General features: G+C 48.8%; 1 protein-coding gene across 1 annotated transcript in view; it reads left to right on the plus strand.

Moving 5' to 3' along the window:
* Nucleotides 1-21,067, plus strand: part of Dnah2 (dynein axonemal heavy chain 2) — a 114,906-nt gene that overhangs the window by 22,972 nt on the left and 70,867 nt on the right. Inside the window, exons 8-19 of the mRNA XM_087910446.1 lie at nt 606-797; nt 1,424-1,581; nt 1,990-2,077; nt 2,406-2,611; nt 3,016-3,145; nt 3,354-3,536; nt 4,323-4,537; nt 16,561-16,707; nt 17,957-18,113; nt 18,486-18,725; nt 19,188-19,376; nt 20,469-20,616. Of these exons, the coding sequence (XP_087766572.1) occupies nt 606-797; nt 1,424-1,581; nt 1,990-2,077; nt 2,406-2,611; nt 3,016-3,145; nt 3,354-3,536; nt 4,323-4,537; nt 16,561-16,707; nt 17,957-18,113; nt 18,486-18,725; nt 19,188-19,376; nt 20,469-20,616 (2,053 nt within the window). The remainder of the gene's footprint in view (nt 1-605; nt 798-1,423; nt 1,582-1,989; nt 2,078-2,405; nt 2,612-3,015; nt 3,146-3,353; nt 3,537-4,322; nt 4,538-16,560; nt 16,708-17,956; nt 18,114-18,485; nt 18,726-19,187; nt 19,377-20,468; nt 20,617-21,067) is intronic.

Raw genomic sequence — 21,067 nt, forward strand, 5'->3', positions numbered from 1 at the left:
AGCTTACTGGGAGGGCTGCCTAGAGGATGGTGCTCGAGATGGATGGAAAATATGAACCTTTGTGTGTGTGTGCACATGTGTGTGTGTGCACATGTGTGTGTGCATGTGGAAAGCAGAGGGGTTTGTTGGGTATCATCCTCAATTGTTCTTCACTTTATTTTTTTTAAACTTCGTTCATTTTATTTTATGTGTATGGATGTTTTGCTTGTATGTTTTGTCTATTATGTGCATGCAGTGTCCTCGGAAGCCAGAAGAGGGCATTGGTCTCTAGAATTGGTGTTAGAGGAAGCTGATCATTGTGGGTGCTGGCAACAGAAAGAACAGATCCTTTGTAAGAGCAGCAAGTGCTCCTAACGTCTGCGCCATCGCTCCAGCCCTATATTCAGACAGTCTCTCACTGACATGGAGCTCACCTATTGACTAGTGTAGCTGGCAGCAAACTCCAGGGACCTGCCTGTCTTTTCCTGCCAAACCAGTGCTGGGATTACAGGCCGCTGTGGCCAGCTTTCACATGGATGCTGGAGATCTGAACTCAGGTCCTCATATGTTGGCACAGCAGCAAACGCTACTGACTGAGCCGTCTCTCCTGGTTTCTCTATTGTTAGGATGGCTCTCGCCAAGCTCAGTCAAACCTGACTTTCTTGTCAATCCTGAGGGAGCCCTACCAGGAGCTGGCCTTCATGAAGCCTAAGGATATCTCTGAGAAGCTCCCGAAGCTGATCAGTCTCATTCGCATCATCTGGGTCAACTCCCCCCACTATAATACCCGGGAAAGGCTAACCTCTCTGTTCAGGAAGGTGTGTCATGCAAAGTGCAGGGGTGAGGTGGGGCTGCCATGAGGGCAGGGCTGATCCCCGAGCCTCTCTGTTTTGGAAGGTGTGTGGATGCCAAACACAGGGGTGAGGTGGGGCTGCCATAGGGCAGGGCTGATCCCTTGGCAGATATATGGTGGAAAGGAACCAATACAGCCCTGCAGCTCAGACCGATACTGAGTCTTTAGGGTTGGGCCTGGCTTGCTTTCGCTAAAGGGGCTCAAGCAGGACGAGGGCTTTGAAGGAGGTGGGAGTGAGCTAGGACAGCAGGCAAGACGGATCTGGGCTGAGTCTATGCGGAGGAACGACCTCTTCTCCTTTCTCCAGACGAGTTTGCAGTGGTGTATGGGAAGGAACTTGGTTCCTGAGCAGGAACGATCAAGACAGTGTTCGGGGGAGACACAGGGTGGTAGAGGAGTTGCTGAAGCCAGAGCAGCGTAACTGTAGAGCTGGGCTGAGGACAGAGAAAAGGTTATGACGAGGTGCGTGACACGGAGTGCCTGGAGGAGCAAGATGGGCTTCAGGAACCCAAGGCCGGAGGCACAGTTAGAGTCAGGAAAGGGCGTGGTGGGGAGAAGGCTGAGAATGGAGGCTTTGGGCTCCCTCTGCAGATGAGCAACGAAATTATCCGCCTATGCTGCCACTCCATCTCTTTGGATCGAATCTTCGAGGGCTATGTCTCTTCCAGCAAGGAGGACCTGCAGGGCTGCATTTCTTGTTGCCACGCTTGGAAAGATCACTACCTACGTGCCGTACAGATGCACACCCAGTACGACGGTCCCCCTAACATCCATGTATATCCTTGACGTTCCCACAGTGGAAAGACTGACACTTCTCACGCCCTCCTCTTTTATGGAGTCTCTACCCCCAGCTAAGGCTCTGTTTGAGTGTAGATGTTCTGCTCCTAGCCCCGAGGTCTCCTTCTAGCCCCTTCCAGGAGCCTCACATGGCCCTTTCCTCTTCCCATGATTACATGATCTGCAAGGCCACCTTCTAGAACTTGAGGCTGTGTTTGTTCTATGGTTCTGATCACCTTGGGTCTCTTCTCTCAGGGATCAGGGAATCTGCTCCTCAGGGTCTCCTATCTGAACCCAGGCCCATATAGTCCAGGTTTGCACGGACAGACTGATCCATAGTGTCTCTGCTCCTGATTTAATCCATCGTCTTCCTCCCGCAGGTTCTCCAGCCGGGGTTGGGTTCTAGACCAGACCAGCATATTTGCTCAAGTAGATGCCTTTGTGCAGCGCTGCAAGGACCTCATTGAGGTAGGGACACTGCCAGGGTGGGGACGTGAGAGTCAGCAGACCTTCAAGTCCCCATAAGGAGCCAAGCACTTCGTCTAAACCCGGAACTTGGCGTGTTGACTCCTTCTGCACGATTGTGTGACCTCCTCCTACCACCTCTTTCTTCTTGGCTTTTGCCTGTTATCACTGCCTAAGCATCTCATAGTTCATCCTTCAGGCAAGATTTACCCCAGTGTCCTTCATCTGGACGGTCCTCTCTAGTTCATGAACTTCTGAAGACAAGCCGAAGAACCCGGGATGCCTGGGTTCAGAAGAGAAAGAAGGCTCACACTTTTGGATCTCTTTTTAGGTTTGCGAATGTCAGTACCACTTTGCCCGGTGGGAAGATGGTAAGCAGGGTCCCCTTCCCTGCTTCTTTGGTGCCCAGGGGCCACAGATCACAAGGAACTTGCTTGAAATCGAGGACATCTTTCATAGAAATCTGCAGATGCTGCGAGCCGTTCGTGGAGGCATCCTAGATGTTAAGAACACCTCTTGGCATGAAGACTACAATAAGTGAGGGACTCACAGGCTGAGGCCAGGGCTGTGCAGGGAGGCGGGGAACCAGAGCAGGGAGAGAGGCCTGGTGTGCAAAGGAGACCAGGGGACTCCCAGGATCTGGGGGCAGAGGCAGAAAGATCGCAAGTTGAAGACTGTGGGAACAGCTTAAGGGTGGGAAGGCGAGAGGAGAGGTGGCTGGTAGGTTTCTAGGTTCGAGTGTACCTTTCAGAACACCGAGCAATGTCCTGAAAATCCACACCAGCAGATGCCTGTGCCTCGTCTCCCAGCATTGTCCAGTGTCATGGTGTAAAGCATGCAGTCATGCTCCTGACATGTGGTCTGATGCACAGCACACTGGGAATGTCGTTGGGCGGCAGATGAGGGCACTCACACTTCTCTGTGCCTCCCTGACCTTGCAGATTCCGTGCTGGTGTCAAGGATCTAGAGGTGATGACCCAGAACTTGATCACCTCAGCCTTTGAAATGGTTCGGGATGTAGAACACGGAGTGTTGCTCCTGGACACCTTCCATAGGCTGGCTACACGGGAGGTGCGACTCCCCACCTCAGGGGCCTGTCGCTTGCCTGTAGTTCCTCCATGTGTCCGTCCCTTCTTGTTCAGTTGCTGATTTTTCTTCTGTTCCACCTTTCTGCTTCCGTGACTTCCACATCTCTGAAGAATGCGGCCGCCGCTGTGTGTGGCCATCAGGGGAGATGAAAGGGACCCATTTGCATGGAGTGTGTCATCTTGTCCCTTAGGCCATCATGCGGACCTATGAGAAGAAGGCCGTCGACCTCTATATGCTGTTCAATAGCGAGTTAGCCCTGGTGAACCGCGAGCTGAACAAGAAGTGGCCGTACCTGGAGCCGTACATGGCTCAATATTCTGGACATGCCCACTGGGTGCGGATCCTGCGGCGACGTATCGACCGAGTCATGAATGTGAGTGTCCGGCCCCTCTGAACTGTCTTCAGTGCTGGCCTGAGTGTGATGGCTGTGTACAGCCTGAGTGGTGCTGAGTCCAGACAGGGTCCTTAGGATTTATGTTCAGAGACTAGGTGGGAGGAGGGGAGGGGCAGCCATGGTTTGGTTTGCAGAGGTGGTGGGAGTGACTTGTGGAACAAAGGTCATCTTAGCATCCTGTAGGAAGTGGAGGAGACACAGGGCCAGCATTTGGGAAGTTAGAGTAACAGATCAGGGACATACCTGGTGACCCAGAGACCTGGGCAGCAAGAACCTGCTCTCTCTGGAAGAATAGGGACAGATGAACAAGAATTAGGAAAGGATTTTAAAAATAACAATTTTTGTGTTAGGCATGGTGGAATATGCTTGTAATCCTAACAGGTTGACACAGAATCCACCCAGTACTGGGGATTGGGGGGTGGGCAGGGGTGTCAGTGAGGGAAAACTGTTTTTGACTCCTTACCTGCCATCACCTGATTGATTCTGAGAGAGAGTGGGGGAGTCTGCAGATGACTGGGCAGGGCCTGGAATACCCTCAGGAACAAACCCTCAGGTCCTCCGTCTCCGATCGTCTCTTGTCTGCCCTGTTCTTTGGGACTGCCACGTATTCACGTTGAGTCTCCTCAGTGGGCTTTTCTTCCTCCCCCCTGGTCCAGTCCTCCTCTAGCTCCCCAGCCCTCAGTCTCCTTTCTGGGTCTGAGGGTGTGTGTGTACAAATCCCACATGTAGGTCTGGATAAACGGCTCCCATCTCTTCCTCCCCCAGTGCCTGGCTGGCGCCCATTTCCTGCCCCACATTGGGACTGGAGAGGAGAGTGTCCACACCTACCAGCAGATGGTTCAAGCCATTGATGAGCTGGTTCGGAAAACCTTCCAAGAGTGGACAACAACGCTGGACAAGGACTGCATTCGACGGCTGGACATGCCACTCTTACGAATTAGCCAGGAGAAAGTGGGCATGCTGGACGTCAACTTTGACAAGTACAGGACCCACCCTAGCACCTCCTTCTTGTCCTTGGTGCCAGTCTTCCTGCAGTCTCCCAAGAACTTAACCCCTACCTTGTGACTCCTCCCCTCTCCGTATCTTTTCTGCTGTCTGGCTTTATTTTCGTTGTGTAGTTCAGTGTGACTTTGAACTTGTGATCGTTTGACCTCAGCATGGTGCTGGGTTTGCAGCTGGACTCCCCCACACTCAGCTGCTATCGCTTCTTCTTTTCCTCCTGAGACAGGGTTTCTTGTCTAGTGATGGCTGTCCTGGAACCTGCTTTATAGAACTCAGAGACCGACCTGCCTCTGCCTCCCAAGTGCTGGGAGTAAAGGTGTGCTATCACTTCATAATTTTAGTTTACCTAGGTTGGGACTGAGGTCCTGGGTTCAATTCTCAGTACTGGGGAAAAAGTCTGTCTTTACAGCTTACTTAAAGTAAGAAGCAAATAGACAACAACCAACCAACCATGGTTTTAACAATTCACTAACGCACTAAGCTAGTGATGTCACTGTTCGGCCACTAGATGGCTGTGACAGCCCAGCTAAGTCGTCTAAACCCTGATCCCTAGTCTGGGTTTTCCTAAGATCGTCCTCTCTCCCTCAACTTTAAAATAACAACATCTTCATTTTTAAAAAAGGTAACTAGTTCATTAATTATTGAGAATATACAGGGAGTTCACACAGGTGTGGTGGCTCAGTCCCAGTACAGGATGCTGAGGCAGGAGAGTCTTGAGTTGAAGACCAGCATGGGCTGCACTTAAAAACAAAACAAAATGAAACAAAACCCTCTGAGATCCCCAAGTCAGACAAGCTAAGCACTGTGCCTGTGCTGGGAACTGAGGCAGGCACAGGGGGTGTATAAAGTGGCAAGAGTCCCTGTTCCCAAGGGGCTACCGTGTCATTCTGTCAGCTGACAGTTGTACCCACGGGTTGTGAGGCATGTGTCTTCAGAGACTGAACCTTCTGCAGTGACAGCTTTCTCCTAACCAGGAGACAGACTCAGTTTGATGGGTTGGGCCTTCTCTTGCCGTCATGTCCCGTGGTGAACGTCAACCCCTGAGCTCCTAGGCTGTCGTTCCGTCATAACATCCATATTTGTTGGACAAAAATGTGGAAGGGAGATGGACCTGGGTTTGGTTCCCAGCAACCACCACGTGGTAGCTCACAACTATCTGTAACTCCAGTTGCAAGGGATCTGACATCCTCTTCTGACCTCTCTTGGTATCAGGCACTCACATGATGTGCATATGTACACTAAGGCAGAACCCTCGCACACATAAAGTAGATAACCCTTGCTGGCCTAGCGGCGTGTATGTGCCTCTAGTCCCAGTACCTGGGGGGCAGAGGTGGGTGTGTATCTATGAGTCCCAGGTCAGCACGGTTCACATAGGGAGTTCCAGGCTGTGCAAGTCATATAGCAAGATCCTGTCTCAAAACAACAACTACCACCACCCCTCCCAAAAGACACTTAAAATTTTAGATTGCTTCTTAAATTGATTTGAGATTCTGAAGAGAAGGAACGTTAGGTCAGGGTTATATTATAACTGGTTATCTATATACTATATAAACAGATTTATAACTAGTTACATATTTATATAGATAAAACAGTTTTAACATTTGTAGGCACCTAATAGGGTTGAATTACAAGATGTAGTCTCTGTTAGGCTGGACATCCCCAAAGGTTCTGTGCTAGGCAGTCTCCCTAATGGACAGTTATGGGCTAATACGGATGTGAGCACACTTGGCCACTATTTGTATGGGAGCGTGGGGTCAGTGAGGTGGCTTGAAGCTAAAGGTACTGCTGCCAGCGTGGGGCCCACAGCTCCATCTCTGGAGCCCGAGTTGTGGACGGAGAGGGCTGACTCCCACAAGTTGTCCTCTGACATACACACGAAATAAGTGAAAAATTACATTCAGGATGGCACCAAAACTAAAAAAAAAAAAAACAAAAAAAACCAAAGCAAAACAAAGGATTATATTCCAATCCCAAACTTTTCCCGTTTTAAGTTGTTTTGTGTCAGAGATTTAGTCCCAAACTGTGAAGTCAGTTCTGTCCCTCCCCAGTGCTCGCCTTCTAGAAGATGGGATGAGATGCCCACGTGGTGAGGATAATACCTGCTGGAACCGTCTACAGGGGACAGCGGTCCCTCATGGCGCTTGAGTTAGCTGTTTGTTTGTATGTGGAGCTTGTGTGGGGGTCGGAGGACAGCTCTCCTCTGTCCTGTGGGCCCCAGGGTTCCAACTCTGTGGTCAGCTGAGCCATCTCCCTGACCCCACCGGAAATGCCTTTTCCCTTTTCTCTATAGTGTGTTTCACACACACACACACACACACACACACACACACACACACACACACAGAACAGTAACAAACCTTGGGGCATTATTTATGACCTAGATTTATCTGAAACCCAGACAACAGCTAAGCATTTCTTCCAAACAGAAGTCTGGTCTGTCCTTTGGCAGTAGGTTTTTAGAGAAATATAAGGACCTCACAATGCATTTTGTGATTTTAGGATAAAATTGCCTCAACTCAGTAAATAATAGATAAGAAAGAAAAGTCTGAGCTGATTAAACCCATAAAGAAACTGGAGACAGTTTCAGCTCCTAAACTTATTAGCACCCCCAGGAGTAGAGATAGCTTTCTCGGGCGTATCCTTCATGCTAAGGTCTGGTTCCAACCTTGAGATAAGCCTTCTTCTGAGTTGTCCCTGACAGTCCTCAGAGTTACCTGTCAGTCCTGGGAGCCTTCCAGGCCCTAATAGCATTCATGTGACCCTACAAGGGCCTTTCCCACTTTGTATTCCAAATATTTATACTCTGAAACCCAAATGGGCTTTTATCACGTTTTATAGCCAGGCAAGCTTCACAGACTGCACTTCTGCAGACGCGTTCCAGATGTTCCAGATGTCCTCGGTGCCCTGTTGAAAGGGCTGTGCTGTCACCCTGTGGGTAGGAGGGCGGAACTTGCCCAGCCCTGGACTGGACAGGGTGCCTGCCTACTGCTTTTGTGCCTCGTGTGTCTCTCTCCTCCCCCTTCCCATTCTCACTATGTCTGTTCCTTCTGCTCTGTCAGCACCGTCCTCATCTGGCCTCACTTGGCCACGTCTATTATGCATTTGGGAATGAATACTTTATAAAATAGTTTTTTTTAAAAGAAAGGTAATCACCCAAATGGATTTTTAAAAAGGTTTTGTTTGTCAGTAAAATAAAATTGGTGCTCTTGAAATTTGTTGACAAAATTCTGCCAAGGCAGAACATCATTCTAAAGATTATTTTTAATTTTATTTATTTTTAAAAATAGGATTATTAGAGCAACCTCAGGAGTTGTTCGATATCGTCCTGCTGACTGACAAAATTTGATAATTTACCTTCAAGTTATTTTTTAAAACTCTGTCAAGATGAGAAACACGAAGAGCTAGTTTTGTTTGCCGGTGTACTTACCCCAGTGAGCTTGTCCTGACGTTTGCGAATAGAGACAAATTCAACCACTCTAGTGTGAAAACATAGGAGAATATACTTAGACTACCAGAGATGTCCCAGTCTATAGCCAAGCCCTCCGTCCCCCTCCCCATAACTGGACAGTTCTTCCTTGTCGATGGCTGTGTTGCTGCTGAGTCGTTTCACGGTGCTATGTAGCGCCTCCTCCACCATGGGCAGAACTACGCCTAGATGGAATCTACTCTTAGCTTTTACTACAGCATATTGTTGTAACTACTCTGTTGATCTCTTCCTATGTTTAATACTATGTTTAATCCCCCCCCCCTTGAGACACCCTCTCACTCTGGAGCCTAGGCTGACTTAGAATTTGGTGGCAGTCCTCCTGCCTCAGCCTCCTTAGTGTTGAGATTGCAGTCATGTGCTCCCGAGCCTGGCTGCACCCAATTCTTAAATTGAACTTCTCATAGGTATGGATTTATAAGAAAAAAGTATTTTCTGTGGCTTAATACCATCCAAGGTTTTGGGCATCCATGTGAGGCATGAAAACTGTTGACCTGGATGAGGGGCCTGAGGTGGCTCTTTCCTTCCTTACTTGATATTTTGTCACTTTGGAATTAATAATTAATATTTATTTTTGATATAACACTGTTCATTGTCCTCATTTCTACAAACCAACTAATAAAATGCCTTCAATAATATTCCCCCCTGTCCTCCATATGCTACGTATGCCATGGGCCTCACAGTTTCTCAGGCTGCTTCGCCAAGGCGTTGCCTCAGGTCTGCTTCAGAGCAGTCTTTCGGAACCTCCTTGAGTTTCTTTTTTATTTGTTTGAATTTTTCATTTCTTCTTCAATGCTGAGAATAAACCCAAGACCTTGTGCCTGAGAGGCAAGTGCTGTACCGCTGAGCTACACCTTAGCCCTCTTATTGTTTATCTATTCAGTTCCTCTGACTTCCTTCGTTGGTTTATGGCTTTGTTTTGGTAACATGCATCCTTTGGTAGTTTTCCAAGAAATGATGCCTAGGAGTTAAGGTTTTTAAGTTCCTGCATGATTGGCAACAACTGATTTCTCCCTTCATGTTTGTGCGTTTGCCTAGGGTTATATTCTAGGTTGAAAACAATTTCCCCTGACTCTGGCCTTTATCTCCCGCTTCAAAGACAGTCATCAAATGTCTGGTGAGCCCGGGTTTGTTTGTATTTAATAATACCTGTGTTATGGAGATTTTTTGTGTTTACAAAAATGGAAAGGAAATAGGACTTAAGCTTTCACAGTATCTTAAAACAATATCACAAAGAAGTGAACATTTGGATATGATTTTATTCTTGAAAATTTTCTCCTTTTAAGGTAAAAGTAGAATTCTCTGGAAAGTTTAAGATGTGACATTATTTTTTGTATCAATGCTTGACTGTAGAACAGACAAAAAAGTGGCGTATGTGTGCACGCACCAAGTTTTGAGCCGGCACCTCCTGTGCCCAGGGCAGCCTTGAATTTGCTGAGGATGACCCCGATGTCCTGGTTCTCCTGCCTGGACCTCACAAGTGCTGGCATTAGAATTGTCCACCACCAGGTTGCTTGGTTCTGTCCTTTACTCTTAGGCCTTAAATCCATTTGCAATTACTGTAGTGTAAGAAAAATTATAGAGCCAACTTGTGTTTTCTGTTTTTTAAATACACTGCAAGCAAGCCGACCTAATCTTGCCAGTTTGTTTGTTTTTCTGCAGTGCTGGAGAGCAAACTCAGGACTGTGCACAGGCTGGGCAAGCGTGCTGCCACCAGCTACACCTAACACTATTGAGCTGCTATCTTTATAATGAAGAAAGCTCCCAGTAAAGTGCTGTTTTGGATTTGCTCTTCTGACTCAGTCACGTGCGAGAACCAAATTGTTTTAATTATTGTTCTTATTACCCTCTTAAAAAAAAATCCCTGGCTTTCTTTAAAAGTATTTCGCATAAGAATTTTTTAAACAATTTTTTTAGTTCCTAAAATAGTCGCATTCCTCTTTTTATTAGAGTATGTATTGGGTTACATTTATGGGTTAAGTTTAGAAGAATGAAATCTGTATGATGTTAAATATCTCTGTCCAAAAATAGCACTCTCTCTTCAAATTACATCTTGCTTTTTGCTCACAAGCCATTTTTAGTATACATATAAAATCTCCGATATCTTATTTTGCTTTAACTATCATTGTTCTTTTCCTCCATGACAATGTCTATCTGATTTTTACTAGAAAACCTTGGGTCCCCCCTCCCCCCGCCACCATGTAAATGAATGACAGAGTACCTCATAGCTGACATCAAATTAATAAACCATATACCTTGAGTAAAATTATCTAAAAATACATCTTCAACAATTACAGTCTTTACTTAATTTCGAGGTATAAGAGCCAAGGAGAAAGTACATAGCTAATTATTTTATTTCTCTTAAAACCAATTTTCACCTAGGGCTGGTAGGGCGCACTAAAAATCCTAGCTCTTAGAAAGAGGATTAGAATTTGAGGTCATCTTTGGCTCTCTAGTGTGTCCCAGGCTAGCTGGGGCTTCATGAGACTCTGCCTTAAAAACAAAACATTGTTTCAAAATATTCATGCCATTGACACGGTACAGGTTACACTGACTGCTTAGAGGTAGAGTACCTTAAGATTTTCCATGGGTCTCAGCCAATATTTCTTGAGGTCAAGAACATTTTAGTTTAAAACAGGAGAATACCTGGCTGGAGAGATGACTCAGAGGTTAAGAGCTCTGGCTGCTCTTCCAGAGGTCCTGAGTCAATTCCCAGCAACCACATGGTGGCTCACAGCCATCCATAGTGAGATCTGGTGCCCTCTTCTGGCCTGCAGGTGTACATGCAGACAGAACACTGTATATGTAATAAATACATAGTTCTTTTTTAAAAAATGAAAAAGGAGAGTACCCTTTGCGGTTGCCTCTGTCTGGATGCCAGTAGGAATCAAGTATGCCAAATGGCATGTGTGTCTGTGAACCTTATCCAGGTGTGCACACACATCTGAGCCAAAGGGCAGCCCAGTCCCAGAAAGAACTCATCAGCCTACCACAATGCACTGCACCTCTGACCATTTGAGTTGACTGACCCCACATCTCTTTTTATAAATATCTTAGCTTAAAATGTATTTGAGCATTAATTTTTTAAATTATTATTTTATGTGTTGTGTACATGTGCCTGAGGTCAGAAGGAAGTACTGGATTCCCTGAAACTGGAGCTACAGAGGGTCACTAGTGGCTGTGTGGGTGCTGGGAATCAAATCTGGGTTCTCTGGAAGAGCAGCTGGTGCTCTTGACCTCTGAACTCTCTCTCCTGCCCTAAGAATATTTTTTACTCTCACACTCAGCTGAACAAATAGCTACATAAAGCACATCTCCTTGCTGCTGTTATTTCAGGGGAGGGGAGAACATTGGGAGTCTAAAAGGCACCTCCTCAAGAGTTTATCCAATAAGAGTTGGTGACGATGTAAAAATTTTAGGTGTCGGTATAAGCATTTCTGACCTGGTGGTGGTGGCGCATGCCTTTAGTCCCAGAACTGGTGAGGCAGAGGTGGGTGGATTTCTGTGAATTCAAGGTCAGTCTGGTCTACACAGTGAGTTCCATGACAGAGCTACATAGTAAGACCCTGTCTTTAAAAAAGAAAGAAAGAAAGAAAAAAGAAAAAAAAGGGCTTTGCTGGCCTTTAAACGCCAGAAAATGTAGCCATGACAACTGGGGCTCTAGCCCTTTAGATGGAATGTCTTCTAGTTTCAGATATAAATATTGCCATTTATCATGGCATTGGAGTTACATAGTTTTGGGGGAGAACTGAATTCTGAGTTTTGCTTTATAAAAAACAAAAGGAGTTAGTAATGGGTAGAACGTCGGAAAGTGAGGGGGTGGGAGAGCATTCATGCAGTCCTTGGCCCATGTGTGGGTGTGGGTAGTGCTCTTCCTTGGTGTTCTCCTGTGTGCCGCCCTCCCGTGTGCCGTCCTCCCGTGTGCCGCCATCCAGTGCGCCGTCCTCCCGTGTGCCGTCCTCCCGTGCGCCGTCCTCCCGTGTGCCGCCATCCCGTGCGCCGTCCTCCCGTGTGCCGCCATCCCGTGTGCCGTCCTCCCGTGTGCCGCCATCCCGTGCGCCGTCCTCCCGTGCGCCGTCCTCCCGTGTGCCGCCATCCCGTGTGCCGCCCTCCCGTGTGCCGTCCTCCCGTGCGCCGTCCTCCCGTGCGCCGTCCTCCCGTGTTCCGTCCTCCCGTGCGCCGTCTCCCGTGTGCCGCCATCCCGTGTGCCGCCCTCCCGTGTGCCGTCCTCCCGTGTGCCGTCCTCCCGTGCGCCGTCCTCCCGTGTTCCGTCCTCCCGTGTGCCGTCCTCCCGTGCGCCGTCCTCCCGTGTGCCGCCATTCCGTGTGCCGTCCTCCTGTGTGCTGTTCTTCCTGGGGTAGTCCTCTTCCTGGGGTGGCCCTCTTCCTGGGGTTGTCCTCTTCCTGGGGTGGCCCTCTTCCTGGGGTTGTCCTCTTTCTGGGGTGGCCCTCTTCCTTGGAGGCTGCTCTACCCTCAGGCAGGAGCTCCAGACTTTGCAATGTCTCCTCTGTCTGTGGACACGTGAAGCTGGCGATGTCTGTGGGACAAGCTGGGGAGAGAGATCTTTAGGCAACAGGACACAGTCTAGACTAGAGCTTAGCTGGGTAGATTTGGGAGTCGATCATCTCTCAGAGGCCACTGAAGCCATGGGAGTGGGTTAGCTCATCCTGGGGGAATTACTGGAGGTGAAGAACCTTCGGGAGCCCCGTTGAAGGGGCCTGGAGAGGTGGCAGATTCCCTGCTGTGCTTCTGTGGAATGTGCCTTGAGACTCTGGAGGGCAAGCTGGAGAGAAGGGCGCGGGGAGGAGTGGGTCTGAGGAAAGCGAACTATTTGCCATGACAGCGAAACCTACAGAGGGCCTGGAGAGGGGTTGAGTGGGAAAGAGCATTGGCCGCTCTGCCGGAGAAATCTGGGCGCAGTTCCCAGCACCCAATGGAGGTTTACAGCTGTCTGTAACTGCAGTTCTAGGGGTTCCAGTGCTCTCCTCTGGTCTCCCAGGGTGGTATGTGGATATACATGCAGGTGAAATAGCCCTGTACACAAAATACAATAACAATATCATTGTAAAAGGCCTACGTGGAGGTCAGGGAAGACAAGACCTACAAATTCCTCTTTGGTGCAGCCGTGGTAATTTTTGGTGAGGTGTGGGTGGAGCAGAGAGTGAACTGGGAGCAATGGAGAAGAGAGGAAGCGACCCCTCCAGAGCAACTCCTTAAAGAAAGCAGGCTCTGGCGGGCAGAGGGTGGTCCCTCCAGGACAGTAGGAGTCAAGGGAGGGTTGTTTTTAGTATATTCTTTATTGACGTGCTAGAATTTGGCCATAGTCCAATGGTGGGAAGGAGCTAGTGTGTTGAGGGAGCTGTAGGTGTAAGCAGAGCTGGAGCGTGTCTTCCTGCAGGAGAACAGGGTTGCAGGACAGAGCCCTGGGGAGCTTTAGTAGAAAGAGAAGGAACTCGCAGTCATAAATGTGCAGGAAGCTTCATCATGGCACAGGTCAGTTCACACAGTCTGCTGCAGGAAGCAGATGGAGTTCTCACCTGATGGCTTTCTGCTGGGAGACACCAGCTTGGGAAGAGTGGGGTTTTAGATAGTGCCTTGAAGAGACAGATTAACTGTTAAAGATTTTTCCCCATTCTGCAGGCTGCAGCTTTGCTCGATGATAGTGTCTTTTTCTGTATAGAAACTTCATCTTCAGGAGGTCCCAATCTCAGTGCCTTTACTGTTGGCATCCTGTTCAGAAAGGTCTTTCTTGACTTCAAGCCTACTGCCCTATTCTGCCAGATTCGGGGTATCTGGTCTTATGGTGAGGTCTGCGATCCGTTTGTAACTGAGTTTTGTGCAAGGCGGTAGCTATGGGTTCATTTTCATTCTTCTACATGTGGTTATCCACACTGACCAGCACCATTTGTTGAAGATGCTTTCTTTACTCCAGTGTGTATTTTTTTGCTTATCAAAATTTAATTGTCAGCCAGTCACGGCGGCGGCAACATTCCTTTAGTCCCAGCACCCAGGAGGCAGAGGCCAGTGAATCTCTCTATAAATTCGAGGTCAGCTGGTGGATCTTTCTCTCTCAATTCAAGGCCAGCCTGATCTACACAGTGAGTTCCAGGACAATCAGGACTACACAGAGAAACCCCGTCACAAAAAACAAAGGGAAAACTAAACTGTCCAGGTCTTCAGTTTTATCCCATTGATCAGCACCTCTGTTTTCGTGCCGCCACCTGTGTGTTTTGTTACTGTCCCTTGTAATACAGCTTGAAATCTAGATGGAGGGAGGGAGAGAGCACAGGGCGGACACAGGATGAGGCCTGGAGAGCCCTGGCAGGCCTCAGGGGAATTCAGAGTGAGGCTGGGCTAATTTGTGATGTTATCGGCGTGGCTCAGGTGCGCACACACGGCTTAGCCTGGGGGATAGTAGATTTCACCTGGGACTTGAAATGTAGGCAGGCCAGGCTAGTCTCAAGCTTGCAGCGACACGCCTGTCCCAGTGCTGGGGTTAAAGGCGTGCGCTAGCAAGGCTGGCTTGTGTTCAGCTTTTTTTTTTTTTTTTTTTTTTTTGTTGGTGAGATAGTTAGACTAGAAGACAAAGGAGTGAGGGTCGCTAAAGAGAGTGACCGAGATGAAGGCTGGGACTAAAGGCTGAAGCTCAGTGGAGCTGAGAGAGAGTGCTTAGCAGGGCCCAGACCCTGGAAAGTAGTTACTTCCATTCTCCCAGCACAGACAACAAAGAAAAACCACAAACTAAAGGACCACAGGGTCTGTGGAGGGAGTGAACAGGGAGTGAGCAGGGAGGGAAGTAAGAATCCTGGGCTGAGGTCTGAGAGCAGATGGTTTGGAGGAAGCTGAGCACCTGCCTGTGCACGTGACAGACTCGGGAGGAGCTGGGAAGGATCAGGTAGACAAACTGGAAAGGGGATCTCAGAGTCAAAGGACACTTGGGACAGATGTGCATGCTCTGGGATGTCATTAATGAGTGAAATTAATTTTTATATTTGGCACGTCATTCCCTCTAACACAACCTAAAATTATTAATAGGCTATTTTCTATTTTTTTCCTCTGTAGAAAGCCTTTTTTTTTTCTTTTGGTTTTTCAAGACAGGGTTTCTCTGTGTCACCATGGTTATCCTGGAACTGAGTAGTTCCTGTAGACCAGGTTGGCCTCGAACTGTCTGTCTCCCAAGGGCTGGGATTAAAGATGTGCACCACCCCGGCCCGGCCCGACTTTTAGACAGTCTTCTCTTATACCTAGGTGTGCTCTTTTTCCTGAACCTCTTTTTCTGAGAGGTTCCTGTTAATTTTACTTTTCGATCTTTGTGCTTCTGCCGTCATTTTGAACTTTGTACCAAGGCTGAAAGCCTGAACAAGCAAGCAGAAGAGAACAAAAGGTCTGCTCCGCATAAACATGAAAAGCAACAAACTGTCGCTAACTTGCTCAGAGAAAGGAAAGAGAACTCATAGAAAAGAACATGAGCGTCTCTCCGACAGCTGGGCATGGTGTGGTGGTGTGTGCCTGTGATCTCAGCTCTTGGGAGTTGGAGGCGTGAGAATATGGGGAGTTCAAGGTCATCCTAAGTGAGTTCAAGGCCAGCCTGGGTAGCAAAAATACCAAGCAAGCAAACAAGGGCCATTGCAAATTAGAAAAATAGGAAAACCCCTTCCCGTTGTATTCACATGGTAGGAAAGGAATTGGAAACTGATTGGAAGCTCTGGGGGTGGGGGGTGGGGCTGTCAATAGCGCCTGTGGTTGCAGTCAACAGGGCAGCTCTTCGAGGAGTGTTCCGAGTCTTCAGTCTTGGTCATTGGCTCCCACGCCACTGGCCAGAGACCCCAGAAAAGAATCTTCCAAACGGGGTCCTTTCTTGGTGTACCACACATCCTCGTGTGTGTCTTGACACTTGGACCTGTGGTCTTCTGCTGGTCATAGCGTGGCTTTCTCAGAAGGCTAGTGACTTAGCACTGGGCTTGTGGATGGCCGCATCTGCCCAGCTCACTCTCCTCCATGGCCTGGGGTCCTGGGCATCTTCTGCTTGTCTCTGCACCTTCTTCATCAGACCACAGACCTTCTGCACTCTGCTAACTCTGGCGAACAGAGTTAACCCTTGCCCTACAGAGCCTTCCATGAACCTGCTTCTCGAGTTCTCTACTGGCCTTCCTGTCTGAGTCTCGAAGCCCCTTCTGGAGGTTTCCTTGAAGCCGCAGTCCCCGGGGCTTTTAGAGAGTTAGGTAGTTTCCAGCTGTTGCTATTGCCCAGCTTAGAATTCCCCTCCCGCTCCAAACCCAGGTCATCTGTTCAACTTCCAGGACTTCTTGTCACCTGTACCTGTGTGGGCGTCTGCCCCAGACACCCAGAAATCCCCGTCGCTGCTGCTCTCATAGTTTGGGGAAGTAGCGAATATCACTCTGTCCTGTCTGCCTCTGTCACCTGGAAGGCCTGTTTCATTTCTGTCAAAAACTTCCCACGGGCACCCTCCTCTTAGCGCCCTCTAGCTGTGCCTCAGTTGCTCTGCTTTCTCCCTAGGACGCTCCTGGTTCTCTTTGTGGAGATTGACTACTGGGAGCGGCTGCTGTTTGAGACGCCCCACTATGTGATGAATGTGGCTGAACGCGCCGAGGACCTGCGGATTCTCCGGGAGAACCTGCTCCTCGTTGCTCGAGACTACAATAGGTGCGCTCTGTCCTCATCAGCCCGAGCATGTGGTGTGTTGCTCAGGGGTCCCATCATCATGTTTTTCCCATCTTACGGACCTGAATTCCTTCTCTTAACCAGTCCAGCCACTCAGAGCTGGTGACATTAGGGTTATGGCATGAAGTAGCACCAGAGTCACTGAAACAAAACCATCTTCCCTCATGTAGTCCCAGCCCCCAGCCTTTGACCTGCTGGGCCCGTCTCTAGGGTGACGTTTGTGCGCGGTTCGCTGTTCAGGCTTCAATACCAAGTATCACAGATTGGATGGCTTAGAAATAACCAAACTCCTGGCTCATAGTTCTGGAAGCTTGGGAGGTTCACAATTGAGGCAGGGGCAGATGCAGTGCCAGGTTCTCCACCTCCTGGTCTCTAAATGGCCGCCTTTGGTGTCTTCCATGGTACAATGAGACAGCAGCTATGTTAGGTCTCTTACTCAAGATGCCAGTCCTACGCATGACAGCTTCTCCCTTCCTGATCTAGCCAGCTCCAAGGCCTAGTAATACCACAGCAGAAGGGAAGGTTTCAACAGACAGATTTCAGGAAGGCACAATCTTACAGACCTTATCCAAGGGGATGAAACAAATACTTTTGTTTGAATTTCTAGAAAGGATACATTCAATGTGATAGCCTTTAGTTGCATGTAGCTATTTTTATTTGAATTACTTAAAAAGTTCCTCTTATCAGAGGCCACATTTCAAGCTACATATGACCAGTATTAGACAGCACATTTAACATTTTATTTATTTATTTATTTATTTATTTATTTATTTATTTATTTATTTATTTATTGTGTATGGGTGTTTTCTCAGGCCTGGTACCTGAGGAGGCCAGAAGAAGATGTCAGATCCCCTGGGACTAGAGTTACAAATGGATACAAGACATCATGTAGGGGCTGGGAATTGAACCAGAGTCCTAAGCAAAAACAAGAGCTCTCAACTGCTGAGCCAGCTCCCCAGGTCTGGTGTGCATGGAGAGGTCAGAGGACAGCTGGTGGGAGTCAGTTCTCTCCTTCCACTCCGTGGGGCCCAGGAATTGAACTCAGATCCTCAGACTTAGTGGCAAGGGCCTCTAACCACTGATCCATCTCAGCAGCCCTTTGGCAGCACACTGTGTCTAACACTTGTATGACGAGAGTTTCTTTAGAGAACCTAGGCCAGAAGGCAAGTTTGAGAGACTGCCAAGCTTCCTGGCAGGAGGTGAGGCCTTCAGAGTCTTCTCTCCCACACAGGATTATAGCCATGCTGTCCCCAGATGAGCAGGCCCTGTTCAAAGAGCGGATCCGATTCCTGGATAAGAAGATCCACCCAGGCCTGAAGAAGCTGCATTGGGCCCTAAAGGGGGCCAGCGCCTTCTTCATCACGGAGTGCCGCATACACGCCAGCAAGGTGGGTCGCAGCTGCTGGACACTAAAGGTCTGTAAGGCTGATAGAAGGGCAGACACGTGGGTCACCAAAGCCTGAGCCTTTGGTGACGGGAGGCAATATAAAATCAGTTAATGTCCTCCTCTAAATTTGGTGCCAGAAATTGATCCCAAGGTCTTACGCATGCTTAGGCAAGAATTTCCCCACTGAAAGGAAAGGATTTTTTTTCTTTTAATGTCAGAAATTCTAGTAGGAGGCCAAGTGGGAGGATAGAATCAGGCCCAGAGAGCCTCAATCCAGTCTTCACGGGAAGGAATATACAAGGTGCCCGCGCAGTTAAAGGGAATAGATGCCACAGAAGGTGCCACTGTGAACCGTGCCTGGGCCTGACTCCAGGTGCAGATGATCGTGAATGACTTCAAGGCCTCCACTCTGACCATTGGCTGGAAGGCCCAGGAGATGTCAGAGATGCTCCTGGTGCGTATCACCGGCAAACGGGTGTACAGAGACCTGGAATTTGAGGAGGCCCAGAGGGAACATCGGATGGCCGTGCAGCAGAAACTGGTGAACCTGCACCAGGATGTGGTGAACATCATGACCAACTCCTATGAAGTGTTCAAGAACGATGGTCCTGAGGTAGACATCCCGTGCCCAGCCCTGAAGCAGGGACCCCACATACCCTCTGACCACGCTGCTTCTCTCCTGTATTTTACCAATGTGCGGATTTTAGATATCCACCCTGGGCCCAAAGGCAGTTCGCCTTCAGTTTCAAGTCTTCTCTGGCAGCATTCAGGATTTTGCCTCTGTTTCTTTAAAGATTTATTTTTATGTTTTTGGGTGTTTTTGCCTGTATGTATGCACACCACATGGGTACCTGCTGCACTCGGAGGCCAGAGAGGGTGTCAAGTTGTGAGCTGCTCTGTGGGTGTTGGGAGCGGAACCTAGGTTTTCTGCAAGGGCAGCCAGTGCTCTTAGCTGAGCTGTCTCCAGCCCCCATCCCTGCATTTCTGTCTTGCTTGTCACCCATCAGCTGGTGCCCATTTCCCAGGCCCTGAGCTGCTTTCTCCAGGACCTTTTCTTCTCCCCCTCCCGTCCCAGATACAGCAACAGTGGCTGCTCTACACGATACGGTTGGATCACATGATGGAGGATGCCCTGCGCATGAACGTGAAGTGGTCCCTGCTGGAACTCTCCAAGGCCATCAATGGGGACGGGAAGACCACTCCAAACCCACTTTTCCGAGTCCTTGTCATCTTACAGGATGACATACCAGGAGGTGTGGCACAGGTGAGGGCCACTGGGCCTCCAGCACCTCAAGATTACCATACCTTAGTCCTCGGTTTCCTCCAGGTTTCTTTTAAGTATTAAACTTTAAAAAATTAAAATATAATCACATCATTTCCCCACTTCTCTTCCCTCCCCCTAACACCTTCTGTGTCCCCTGACCTTGGTCCCTTTCATATTCATGACCTGCTGAGTCTGGCTAGTGTTGCTCATACGTATATGATTTCAGGGATGATCACTTGGTCTTGGACAATTTTCTTGGACTAATTTTCCTTTAGTTGCCTGCAGTTCCCACCTTAGCAGGTTTCTCTGTGTGCTCCTTGTTCAGATCTTCCTTAGGCAGCCATATTCCTGAGGAATCATGGGTGACGCTTCCCTGTCATTTCCAGGAGACATAGTCTCACAGTAGATGTCCCCGGAGGCCTTACAGTTTTCCCACCCCCTCTTCTGTGATGTTCCCTGACTCTGAGGTGCAGGAGTTGAGTGGCGGATGTACCCATGCAGGCTTGGCACTGCACAGTCAACTGTTACTTTCTCCCAATTCTGTTTTATATGCATGGGTGTTTTGCCTGCATGTATGTCTGTGTACCGCATGCACCTGATGTCTGCAGAGGCCAGAAGAGGGCAATGAATTACTTAGAATCGGAGTTACAGATCTTTGTGAGCCACTATGTGGGTATTAGGAATTGAACCCAGATCCTCTGGAAGAGCAGTCAGTGCTCTTAACCACTGAGCCATCTCTCTAGGCCCTCTTCTCTCTACTCTTTTTTTTTTAATATTTATTTATTTATTATGTATACAATATTCTGTCTGTGTGTATGTCTGCAGGCCAGAAGAGGGCACCAGACCTCATTACAGATGGTTGTGAGCCACCATGTGGTTGCTGGGATTTGAACTCAGGACCTTTGGAAGAGCAGGCAATGCTCTTAACCACTGAGCCATCTCTCCAGCCCCCTCTTCTCTCTACTCTTAGACTTCATCCCGGGCCTTGACTTTTTCCTGTGCCTCCAGGCCCAACTCAGCTGTTCAGCCTTAGAGGCTCTGAAGCCTGTGTCTCCCTATTAACACCCTAAGCTCCTCTGTGCTTCCCCACAGGTGGAATTCTCCCCCACGCTGCAGACTCTGGCGAGTGTGGTCAATGATATCGCCAGCCACCTATTCTCCACCATCTCCGTCTTCCGCCACCTCCCTGATATCCTCATCAAACGAAAGGTGACTCGGGAGCCCATCCATGTGATTGTAGGTGAGTGGGCCATGGGAGGGCATGCAGCCAGCACTTAGCCCAGGCAGAGCTAGGAGGAGTGATGAGGGCATCTCATTCACACCAGGCCAGCCATCTCTGTGGCTGGTGGGAAACCACACCAAGGAGCCAGACTGAGGAAGAAGCAAGGGGATTGCGATTAGGCGGCTGACCCCTGTGAGTTGTGAGAAGAGAGCATAGATAGGTTTGAGACGCGTGTTGGACTGGAAGAGGCCTTGATTCCCACAGAAGTGAGACGCGCAGGGTAGACTTGCACGGCTGCCCCCTCTGTTTTCTTTTCTTTTTGAAGATTTGTTATTCTTTTATGTGTATGGACCTTTTGCTTGAAAGTATGTCTGCCCACCAAGTCCAGAAAGAAGGCCTGTGGCTCCTGGGACTGAAGTTACAGACGGTTGTGACCTCCTACGTGGGTGCTGTAAACAGAAACTAGGTC

This window comes from Myodes glareolus, chromosome 9 (assembly GCF_982192425.1).
Source record: "Myodes glareolus chromosome 9, mMyoGla1.1, whole genome shotgun sequence".
Classification (NCBI taxonomy): domain Eukaryota; kingdom Metazoa; phylum Chordata; class Mammalia; order Rodentia; family Cricetidae; genus Myodes; species Myodes glareolus.